Source organism: Panthera uncia (genome assembly GCF_023721935.1).
Source record: "Panthera uncia isolate 11264 chromosome C1 unlocalized genomic scaffold, Puncia_PCG_1.0 HiC_scaffold_3, whole genome shotgun sequence".
Taxonomy (NCBI): domain Eukaryota; kingdom Metazoa; phylum Chordata; class Mammalia; order Carnivora; family Felidae; genus Panthera; species Panthera uncia.
The window spans coordinates 33,705,595-33,717,599 of NW_026057584.1; the positions used below are offsets into that span (position 1 = coordinate 33,705,595).

Consider the following 12,005-nt stretch of genomic DNA (forward strand, 5'->3'; position numbering starts at 1 on the left):
GGGTTCTCTGCTGTCAGCACAGAGCCTGCTTAGGATCCTTTCTCCCTCTCTCTCTGCCCCTCCCCCCTCTCAAAAAAATAAAACATTAAAAAAAAAGAAACAGATATTTATATGAAAAAAAAGGGGGGAAGAAAGCAGAGCAGAGAGAAAGAAGGGAATTGGGAGAAAGAAGGGAGAGAGGGAAAGGATAAGAGGGAGAGAGGGAGGAAGAGAGAAATTCTTTGGTAGAACAGTGTTGGGAAAACACTCAGTTAATCAAAGGGATTCCAATTTGGCCATGGACTGCCTGACTCTCCTTCCTGACTCAGAAAAAGAAAACAAAAGCAAGAGAAAAAAAAAAAAGGAAGAAAGAAAAAGAGAGAAGGAAAAAAGGCAGCAGAGCAGTTCTGCAGCAATCTCACAGATGCAAAACCTTCCATTCTACTGACTCCTCATTAGCTTACTGAATCTGACAGCATAATTATCACAGCTGCTTCGCACTTAGAATAAATAAATACGAAAGTGGGTGTTTAAAATTTTTTGAGAAGGGAAATTCAGTCATCTAGACAGTCAGTAGGACAAGTTTATTTAAAACTTTTAGATTCTTATGTATTTAGATCATTTCGGAACGAGATAATGAGATAGTTGTCTTTCAGTCTAATTGAGTTCCTAAGCTCCTGGCTGTTGGCTGTCACCCCTTTCAAACTTTGCTTTAACTTTCCTTCCTTTAGAAATCTGATCCTGGTGTCTCCATTTACTCTTCCTGGGCTGATAACCTGGTGAAGGCTGGGTGCACTGGAGTGCAGAAAGTGACTTAATGGGATTGAGGAGCTAAATAACCTTTCACAGGAAACAAGATAATCAAATCTCTTTTACTTGCCTGTAATGGCTAAAAGAGAAAGCACGAGCTGAAAAGAAAGCTTGGAAATTAAACCATCATTTCAAAATGTCTTGTAATTTCCCTGTCACATGGTTTTTCGCACTGCTCTTACACATTGTCAATCCATCAGCTGGAGTTGCTTAGTGCATTTAATTATTCAGAGTGCACACAGCCTCGTGACTACGTGGTAATTTTAGCTCATGTGTATGTATATAGGCTTCGTATCTTCAAAGCCCAAAGGATCACACAGCACTACTTTAAGCTGAAGTTGCTAACTAACATGGAGTGCACTTAAAACTCTGACTGGGGGCACAGCACATATGCATTTCCGATTAAAGCAGATGATCTTTCCTTTTAAAATTAATTAGTGCCTATTTATCTTTTCCTCTCCCTCCCACCTCTCATTCTCCTAGGACCACATTTATGTGAACCCTTGCATTCAGTGAGTTAAAAGCTTTATAAAATAAACATTCTGTCAATCTGGGACAAAGGAAACTAATGTTAACCCATTGTGCAGACTGAGAAATTGAGGTTTATGAAGGCCAATAACAGATGCTACGTTGGAAAAAAAGAAGATAACTTAGGTCCTTTAACTCTCAGTCTGGAGCCTGGACTCCCAATACCATTTGCCTTACCTCATTCTTTTAAACAATAAAGGCAATACAACATCAACATTAAACAAAACTTTGAAAAAGAAAAAAAGTTACCCACAATCCTCCTAAACTAGGAAGAGCATTTTTATTTTTGTACTCTACCTTTCAGTTTTGTTTATATGCATAATACATGTTCACAGGTACATTAAAATATGCAATTTTGTATCCTACTTTCTTTCAGCTCACGTCATAATAGCATAAACATTTCCATATTCGCTAACACTCCTGCAAATTTCTTTTCTTTTTTTAAAGTTGGCTCCATGCCCAATGGGGGGGTGGTGGTTCGGGGGGAGAGGGGGGCTTAGACTCAGGACCCTGAGATCAAGAGTCACATGCTCTACTGACTGAGCCGGCCAGGTGCCCCTCCTGTGAATTATTTTAAATGGTTACTTAGTACTATATGCTGAGTCAATATAACAACATTATCCAATCTGTTCTCTAGTGTTGAATACTTAGACCGTTTCTTTTTATTTTATACTTTTTAAGATAAAATTATAGACAACACTAGGATGAACATTTTTATGCATCTAGGGTTCTTTCTCTTTCTTTCTTTTCTGTTTAATTGTTTCTTTGCATAATTTCCAGAAACCGAAGTGTCGAGTTAAAGGTTGTGACCATTTTCTATGGCTCCTGATGTGTGTGCCACAATGTTTTGCAAAGGTTGCTCCAACTTACAACACCACCAGCAGAACATCATTTTACCACAATCTCACTGACACTGGGAGTCATTAGGTTAAGGGAAAAAAAAATAACTACTTTAACAGTTATTTGTATTTATTTAACCATTAGTAAGGCTGTCTTTTTATTCCATATGTTGGTATGCTTTTTTTGTTTTCCTTATGTGAATTGCTATTTTATGCTTGTGCCCATTTTTTGTTGGATTCCTGAAATTACTTTATAAAATTGAATGAGTTATAGTAAAACAAACAAACAAAAAGAACCACCATTGATTAAGAACTTTTAAAACCCAGGGTGTCTGGGAGGCTCAGTCGGTTAAGTGTCAGACTCTTGATTTCAGCTGAGGTCATGCTCTCACGGTTGTGAAATGGAGCCCCAAGTCGCGCTCTGCACTGGGTGTGGAGCCTGCTTAACATTCTCTCCCTCCCTCTTCTTCTGCCCCTCCTCCTCATGCACGTGTGTGCTTGTTCTCAAAAAAAAAAAAAAAAAAAAAATCTTAAAACCCAAGGATGACTGTGTATTACAAAACAAACAAAAACAAAAAAGAAAACAGGAACAGAGACTAAGACAAAAGGACATTGAGGATTAAGGAAGAGGTGAAGGATGTCTCTATTAAACACAAAATTGAACCTTCTTAATTATGAGATATTAAATATGTTATCTGGGGACAAGTGGAATCTTCCTGGGAAGGCTCTAAAATAAACATAGAGCATAGGACAGTGGAAAAGGTCACAGGGCTGGGAGTGAAGACCTTGGTTGTAATCCTCATTTTGCTACTAAATTCCCATTGATCTTTAGCAAGCAGCAATGAGTAGTGGGGAGAGCCGCTTAAGAGTCTGACCTGAAGTCAGGCCTGGGCTCTCCCACTTACTAGATGCGTGACTGAGCAATTTCCTTAGCCTCGCTCATTCCCTATTTTCTATATGTAATGTGAGGATACTAACTCCAGCCTCACCAATTAGTCTACAAATTGAGTGAGAATTTGTGTAAAGCACATAGATGCCCAATAAACGGCAGCCGCTATTCTTCCCAGGGAGTCAGGGACTCAGTCTGTATAATGAAGATATGGAATAGCGAGTGTCTGAGATCCTCTCCCACTCCAAGAGTCTCTAAGTCTTTCCTCTCTTTCCAGCATCTCTTCTAATATACTGGAATCTCTTGAGGACAGCTCCGAGCACAGAAGGTGAGGAAGTGTGTTATGGAGGATATGTCTTAATTTCTTGCTTCTTAATGTACTGCCTACATATCAAACAACGGAGGATTTAAAAGGTTTGAGAGGGTGGTCTGAGTTAGGTTACAAACTCCCGCAGCCAGAAAAGAGAGACCTGGCTCAGAATCTGCTCCCTCCCATCCCCTGAGAACTGGCCTCTAGAATGACAACGTATTCTGGTTAAATTTTGAATAGTCTACACAATAAAAGCAAGAATAAAATAGATTTGAAACCATTAGCATATAAAGAATGAAACTAAATTTTACTAGTACATGTTAAAGAATGTTTAAATTGGGGCACCTGGCTGGCTTGGTTGGTGGAGCATGTGACTCTTGATTTTGGATCATGAGTTTGAGCCCCACACTGGGGTTTTTTTTTTTTTTACCTTAAAAAAAAAAAAAGACAGAGAATGTTTAAGTTATTGCAACAAGCCATACAGTAAGGAGAAAAACCATGATGGATTATGAATCAGGATTGTGCCACTATTATTAAAAAGAGGACAACTTCACTATGATGTTGGATGGTATTGAGGGGAGAATGACATTCTTCTTCCTGGATGTCCTTCCTTCCCAACCATCCAGACTCCAACATCTTTGAGGGCCCACCCACAAAGCCATCCAGGATCACCACAGCTAGAGTTAATCTCACCTCCTTTGAACACCCAGAGCACCTCACACTAGATCTGTGGCTGTTTATATACTTGTCTCATTTTCTTAAGGACTATAAGCTCTTTGAGGACAGACTCCATGACTAATTCATTTTTGTATCACTCAGTATCATACAAATGACCCTCAGTAAATCTGTAATGAATGAACTGGAGCATAATTCTCCCACTATGTTAGAAATCTGAGTCTACAGTGGGTCCATAGTCTCAGAGATCAGCAAAATAATTGGAACAGGTTCAGAACAGAATAATGAAACAGAATGATTAAAGACTGAGAGAGGCTGAATCTATATTGGGGAGGAGGGAAGTCAAAGCCACTCAACCTAGAAAAGTGAGCTTTGGAAAGTGATATCAAGAGATCTTCAAATATATTAAAGATATAATATTAAAAGAAGTCCTGAAATTTTTTTGTTGGAGCAAAACAAAAAATTATTCAGATTTTAATGGGGCAGTATGGATAGAGCCTGCTGAAGAACTTCTGGAGTATAGACACCAGAGTGCGGTGACGTATTGGAGAGGTAAATGCCTTGCCTTCTGTATGGCTGCAAAGTAAGAAAGCATTTGATGAGGAAAAAGACCCTCGTAAGCTGTTTTTGCAAAAATTACTTGTGAAACAATTGTAAGCTTTCAAGTTTCAGGATTTTTTTTTTCTAAGATGCTGAAACCTGTTTTAAAGGAGAAGGGGGATTTAGTCCAGGAAGGAATGAGAGAGACTCAAGTCTGGGATTTGGAAAGCAAAATGGGACCAACCCACAGAGAGAGACAGCCTTTGATGTCCTGACGATCAAGGACCCAGGCTTAAGGACCAGACTCTTAAATCACGTGGCATTTACTGCCCCAGATTAAAAAAAAAAAAACAAAACTTTTCTGGATCAGTGTCTGTGGTTCAAAATGGCTAGCTTCCAAAATCAGTCTTAACTTTCCAAGGGTAACATTTGGAAGGCTCCCTGCAAGAACAGAGTGGAGCCAGTTTCTAGAAAGGGCAGCTTAATGATTTTCTACTCCCCCCACCTCCAAATCATTAAACAGTGTTCCTTTCCCAGAGCCCAAGTTCATGCTGAGGGCAAAGGGAATTAAACGAAGAAGCTGAACCTGCAGCTAAGATTAGAGAGTTGCCAAGGACCTAATTTTAGGTCCTTGCTGCCCCAGCTGACATTCTGCGCTGCTGGCTCGGCAGTGAGGACCGCAAGTGTGGCCGTGAGCCGGCGACTGAGAAGGGCGAGCATCTCCCCAGCCATCTGCAAAAGCAATTAGCTTGCTGTTGGGTGTGTTTTGAGAGAGACTACCAATAATTTCTCCATCAACAAATGTTTCTTCAGGTGTTCAAGAGTCAATAAGGGAAAACGTCAGTGCTTGCCAGAAGTTCCCACATGCTTGCCATTCTAATATTCATGCTTCTCCACTAAGAATGTGTTCCAAAAGGGAACTAATCTTGGAAACCCTGGATTTCATGGCAAGTAACCCCCTGCTTTCCTCTTGCTATAAGCTTAGTGCCACGACCCAGAGAAAGTGTTGTATGGGACATCTCAGCTTTGGGGAAATAGACATGGATAGACGGGAACAATTCTTGCACATCATGGGGAGTTTCTCTGCCACTCTTCCACTGGGATTTAGGCTGTCCCTCCATGCTTCACATATTTCTCAGCCACAGGTTTCATGCTCAAATTGTCTTCTTCAGAGGGCAGACAATAAGAACTGGCATCTCCCAGATCAAAGGGGAAACAGAATATATTTTAAAGTGACAACTTTGTTATCCAGCAAGCAGAATAAAACCAGAATAATAAAATGATATAAATATAAGCTCCTAAATGATTCCATACTGAAATGCCACCAGAGAGCAAAATTTCTTGCATAATTATGGCAGGGAAACTCTCTTTACAAACCACTCACAAGAGCATGTCTTATTTTTGCACAATTCTTATGCCTGGGGCAGCCCACCACAGAGATGGAGAGAGATTCTGTGTCCCTGAAGGTTGGGAACTGTGATAACTGTCTGGTGCTCTCTGTCTGAAAAGGAGGCTCTTAATAAAGGCTAATTGCCATGGGCAATGTAAAAGTAGGCTGGCACTGTCAGGCCAAGGGAGTGCATCCCTTGGTAGATGTGTCCTGAGTAAGGGCCACTGCTGTCAAGGTGCACAGATGGGCCCCAGCTGCTCTCTCTCCTCCTCTGTTTTTCTTTTCTATTTTCCTGATAGCCTTGCTTTCTCTGTCTACTTGTCCTACATCCTATCTATCTGTCGGTCTGTCTCTAAACCTATTTCTGCACCCCCTCCCACATGCACACACACACACACACACACACCCAATCCTGCCCCCCTTCTCTGTCTCTTGGCGCTGGCCCTTTCATCTTCTCCCTCGGGGATTCGAGATGTCGCTGCAGGAAGTGCTTGTCGGCCGAGGCAGCAGCAGCAGAGCCCTGTGGCTTTGACAAACCTCATTTAATTGGGAGGAAGCCAGGAGAATTTGAAAGAACTGAAACATCCACGAAACTCCTTTTATCAGGCATAATTTAAACTCTGCATGGAAAAACCCCTATATGTATAAAGAAAAGTCAACTTCCCTCCTGCTGTGAGCACTCCTCGGCTCCCCCCCAGCACAGGCAGGCTCCTGCAAGATTCCATCTTTTCATTTTTCTAAAAGTGTCAAAGTAGATTTGGGCTCTGTGGCTGGGTGAACAGAGAAGGAATACAGATGGGTCTCTCTCTTACACCCGCATATGGGTGTGCATGCTAACACACACACACACACACACACACACACACACACACACACACACACAGCAGAGTCCCTCTGTTGGTGGCTTTGCTTCAGATGGCCAGGAAGAATCAAAACCCGAGTTTCTAACAACACATCAGTTTGGACAATGACTGTTTCTTCCTAATTACTCTTCATCAGGTAAAAGCTTGTGCCCAGGCAATTTTGAAAGTCCCCAGTGGTTCTCAGTATGTAGAATAATAGGTCCTGGAGGAGGGCCAATGAGGGAGTTTCTTTAAGTGGAGAAAAGGGAGTGTGAGTGTGTGAGAGTGTGAGTATATGTGTGCATGCACACCCCTGAAGGTTGATATTTGCCTGAAGTGGTAGTTAGAAAGCCCGGGACCAAGAGAAGAAAACTAAAGAGGGATCTAGGGGCTCAGACGGGGGACAGTGTATCAGGATGGAAGTAGAGGATCGGATAGGGGTACAGTGGGAGTGAGGGTACTGGAAAGGGAGGAAGAATTGTAGGTTGCCTGGAATGTCTTTTGTTCCACCCATATGCCAGTGTCCCTCCCCTCCTTCCAAATTCCAATCCAGATTCACCTCCAGTCCAATCCATCTCATGCGAGTTATTCTAGTTCCTCCAAAGAATTGCCGTTAGCACACACACATCCTCAGAACATCTGTGGCTGATTACGTACAGACTTTAGCTGTTTAGATATGATTTGTGCTAATATGTGTACAAGGGTGCCCTGTTTCCTCTTCCTCACCCTCTTTTTCTCCCACGCTGTAGGATCCTTGAGGTCACGGACAAGGCTCTTTCTTCCTTCAATTTTTATAGCACTTAATATGTTCTTGGCACTTAATGGTGACTTAATAAATACTGATGACTAACTCTTCCTACAGGGTTAAGTAAGACATTAACCCCATTTGTATGATTATGGTTATTTTTGGAGATCCTAAATAACTCATTTTAATAATGAAATGCCCCAAGAAGTCCCAAAGTAAGAGCTCTGGGCTGTAGCAGGACAATGTCCTAGATATGGCAGAGCTGCATTTGCAGACCCTGGAGCCTTTGGCTAGCCTATGTGTCTAAGCCCCTTGGGCAGCAGCTCTCTCCTCTCTCCTCAGTGTCACTCCTGAATGCCTTCCCAGTGCCCTCTTCCCGGTCTGAGCCCCTAGACCTTCCTTATTAGCTTTCTTTTCTCCTGCTTAGGGATTCTGAAACTTCTTTTCAGTTGAATGGTGGATGTTTCTAAAGAAACCCTACCTAAGCATGGTCCCCCCCAAATAGCCAGGCCATGACCACACTGCCCACATCCTCTGCCTAGCCCTTCCTGGCCACATTCTGAGAAACATGAGGAGAGCTCCAGACACATGATCCCTCAGCAGATTTCAGATTTGGAGGATGACTTCAGGCCCAGGCAGCAAGGCTGATTTCAGGGTAACTTGTGTTTCCCCATGGGCATCCGGCCTGGGAGGACGCTCCCCTCCCCACAGCGCCCTACCCCAGTACTTCCTTCAGCAGCATCAAATTACCAATCGAGACAGGCCAGCTCTCCTCTTGTGACATCTCCATGTCACCTATCATCTTACTCTCCATGGAGAGAGAAGGGGGTTGTTACAAACTTTGGTTTTGCTTCTCCTGGCAGATGCTGGGGAAAACAAACAACTCAGAGGCAACTTTCATCTCATCCAATTTCTAAGAGTGTATACGTGAAATGTTTGGATCATTACAAGGAGGTCTGTGTCACCTCAACCCACCAGTGCTTTTGAGTTTTAGAGAATCTCATAGAAAACTCAGGCAAGAATGGGTCCCCTCTTGCTTCTCCTAGGCAAATTGATCTCTAAGCTCATTTCTGGTTGCAAATTCTATGATTTTCCAGTGCTTGGAGAAAACACTTAAACACTGAGATTTACATGTGTGCATGTACACATACATACACACACACACACGCTCTCTCACTCACCATCAGGAAGCTGGTGCAGCTGAGAAGGCAGAGCACTGAAATAGTCATGAACCAGTGCTTCCTGGGCGGAAACTCGGTCTCTAGGAAAGCCTTTCAGCATTTGGGAAGCCAGATCTTCAGCTTCAGGAACCCTGCCCAACCTGGAAAAGTGGGAAAGAAAAATAATTTCTCCAGAGGTCTTCCTTCTGAAAAATAAAGGGGGAAAGAAGAAAAGGAGAGAAAAGGAGAAGGCTAGAAGAGTGTTTCAAGTAGAATGTCCTGGGATTAGTAAAGTTGATGGCAAGGGGAAAAATAACGTCCACATGGGTACTCTTATCTATCCTCAGTGTGCTCTCATTCAGCCTCCACCTCTCCACTGGCTCCAGGTACCACATGTATATACATAAAGGACCCAGAAATATCATTATAGAAGCAGAAATATGTAATTAAGGATGCTTCTATGAGGGATAGTGCCCACCAAGCAGAAAAGCTCAATTGGATGTATGTTCCAAGGGCTGCAAGCATAGACTCCTGGAGGGGAGGGAGGAAAAGAGGCAATTTTGGAGGGTGAAGCTTGGATGGAAAATACCCTTATTTACAGTGTTTCTGAAGCTCAGCCTCCCGGGGATTACCTAAGAAGCTCTCTTGGTTGCCCGCTGAGATGGATCATATAAAGAGAGATAACTAAGTGCCCAAATTACAGTAAGGACAAATCCTCAAGTTGATCTGTGTTGAATTGTACATTTGGAGATGAGCAAATCTATTAGTTGAGCAAGTACTATATGCTAGTAGGTGGTTGGCTCTGGAAGATACAGGGAAGGCTATGCCTTCTGGCAGCTTGGACTAGTGGAGGAGTCAGACACTAACCAAATTATCATAGAGATGCATAATTACCTGTGAAAAAAAGGCCCAGATATCTGACTTAGAGTCAGAGCTGGTCAGGGAAGGCTTCCCTGAGAAGGAAGCATTTGAGCTGAGAGCTGAGGAATTAGGGCAGGGGAGGCGAGGGCAGTGCAGGCTGAGTGAGATCTGTGGTGCTCATACAGACCCCGGGATGAGAGGGAGAAGACTGATTTCAAGGAAGGAAAGAAAGGCCAGTTGGCTGGCCTGGGACAGAGGGAGAGAGGGGACAGATATGAAGCTGGGAGGGTGGCAGGGGCTGATTCTGCAGGACTCGTGAGTCTTAATTTTCTTATTTACTTAGAACGTTTGAAAGTCTGTGCTAATCTAGTGCCAATCATTTAAGTACACCCATCTCTAGAGCCCACAGTCAGGTTTACAAGTGGAAAGCCACCAGACATAAAACTGTGCGGATCCCAGGAAGCAATTAACTGCAGGTCTGATGTCTGACGTTCAGAATGAAGTTCCCTGGCCACGCAAATCCCCAATTAAGCAAAAATAGACGGGCTTATTTAATGTCAAATATACATACCAACCTAAAGTGACAAAGAACTGATACCCTTCCCCTTCCCGGTGCCATGATTGCTGGAAGCTCTGGCCCAGAGCTGTAAGTTGGCCACGTTTTGCATAAGATTTACATAAGAAACTTTCAGGTATCTGATTCCCATGACATAAAACTGTTTCTACAAATAGATAATTTTACCCTCAAACTTAGGAATAATTGCTTCGTAGACTTAAGATAGAAGACAATTTGCAAATCCCCAGTCCTTGCCAATTTCCAGCTCAGTTAAAAGAGAAGGGAACATGGGGTGGAGGCCTGATCTTTAGCTTGTGGCCTGAGAAAAGGCTGGAGGGTATTTTTTCCATCGAGGGTGCCCAGGCACAGGTTTTCAGGGACAATGAAAGGGGGTTTGGAGTGGGGAAGGTGGTATAGATCACTAGGGCCTAATATCAGTCTAGAGGGACATTCAAGGAAAATCTCGTGAAATTTTTCTTTTCACCTAGTCCACTCTCACTATAGGTGGTAGGATGGGATGTGTGCAAAAATTGGGGCCTGGACCCACTCTATGAAACTCTGGGGGTGGGTGGGTAGGTATTGATGGTGAGGGGGGCACGATGCATCCATCAGCTTCCACCTCCACACTCCCACCCCAATCAATGGCTGGTTCTTTCAACACTCCTACCCATTGGCCCACAATAATTGAATTATTACAGAATTGTTCTATAGACAGGGCATACAAGCTCCATTCTCATTGGATAAGGAAGGCTAGGGAACCTATTTTGAACTTGTGTTAGCATGGCATGCATACTCTTTGCATTTAGACTAGGTAGCTGGGGAAGCAGGGAAAGGCTGACAGAACTTCTCCTGGGGCGGTAGAGTCTCATATAAGAAGAACTGGCCATTTTCACCAGGCCAGTGAAAGAAAGGAGAGTAGGTACTGATCAGCAGTATGAAAACTTCTTTTTAGGACTTTCCTTTTCAACTAACCAGCCCTCCCCCAACCCGTCCCACAAGGTTGTATCAAGGCTTTTCCTGGAGCCTCCATTTATTCCAGTCTCATGGCCTCTGGTCTATGACTGCTATAACACACTTCTGCTCCTTCCTCCCATGAGCCAAGTTCATGTTGGTCTTCCCTGTATAAACCAAGTCCATGCCCTCCTGAATATGAGACTTTCCTAGCAGCACTTGTAGTGGGACCACCCAATCTGGAGAAGTGTCCTGATAATCTCTACCTTGTGATTAGCATGTTGCACTCTTATTTGGGAGCTGAGAAAAGAGCCCTAGGAATAAAAATGTTGCTTCTTTGGGCACAAATGTTAATTTACTTCCATATTTGTATCATTCTACTTCTTTCTGCCATCTATAATCTCGCTTATTATCCACTGCCTTTATCATTACATTTCTACAACTTGCCACCTCCTCTAACTCTTGCTAGAACGATTCTTCAATGGTTACGACCACTGCTTTGGAAATGAAAGTTGGGATGGAAAGTGACATTAACAAATGTTAATTTGCCTACCAGCATCTTTCCACATAGGCTAAATGTCAATAAATATTATGTGTTAGGCTTGTGATGTTAAATCCCTAACATGCCAGGAGCATCTTGCAGAGTTAGGTGAAACTACCCACCCAATTAATGGGATGAAGACAAAAATCCTCTGATAACCCCTCTTTCTAGTAACATTTCCAGAAGCAAGAAGTGTTCCATTGCCAACATAATACATATTTATTAGAAACACTTAGAAAATGCAGAGAGAGAAAATTAAAACTACCCCATCCTTCTGAGATAACCCCCTTCACTCAAAGACAATCATTATTGCTTTGATGTTCAGTTTTTCTTCTTTAGTCCTTTATTTTTAAGTGGATATATTTCTTGCTTTACAAAAAAAAATGAGA

The 12,005-nt window shown here is 42.7% G+C and overlaps 1 protein-coding gene across 2 annotated transcripts in view; it reads right to left on the reverse strand.

The window, feature by feature from the left end:
* The window catches only part of CDK15 (cyclin dependent kinase 15), a 78,762-nt gene that overhangs the window by 2,180 nt on the left and 64,577 nt on the right, over positions 1-12,005 (reverse strand). For both annotated transcript variants that reach the window (XM_049615171.1, XM_049615170.1), the window contains exon 12: positions 8,729-8,868. In XM_049615171.1, coding sequence (XP_049471128.1) covers positions 8,729-8,868 — 140 coding nt within the window. The remainder of the gene's footprint in view (positions 1-8,728; positions 8,869-12,005) is intronic.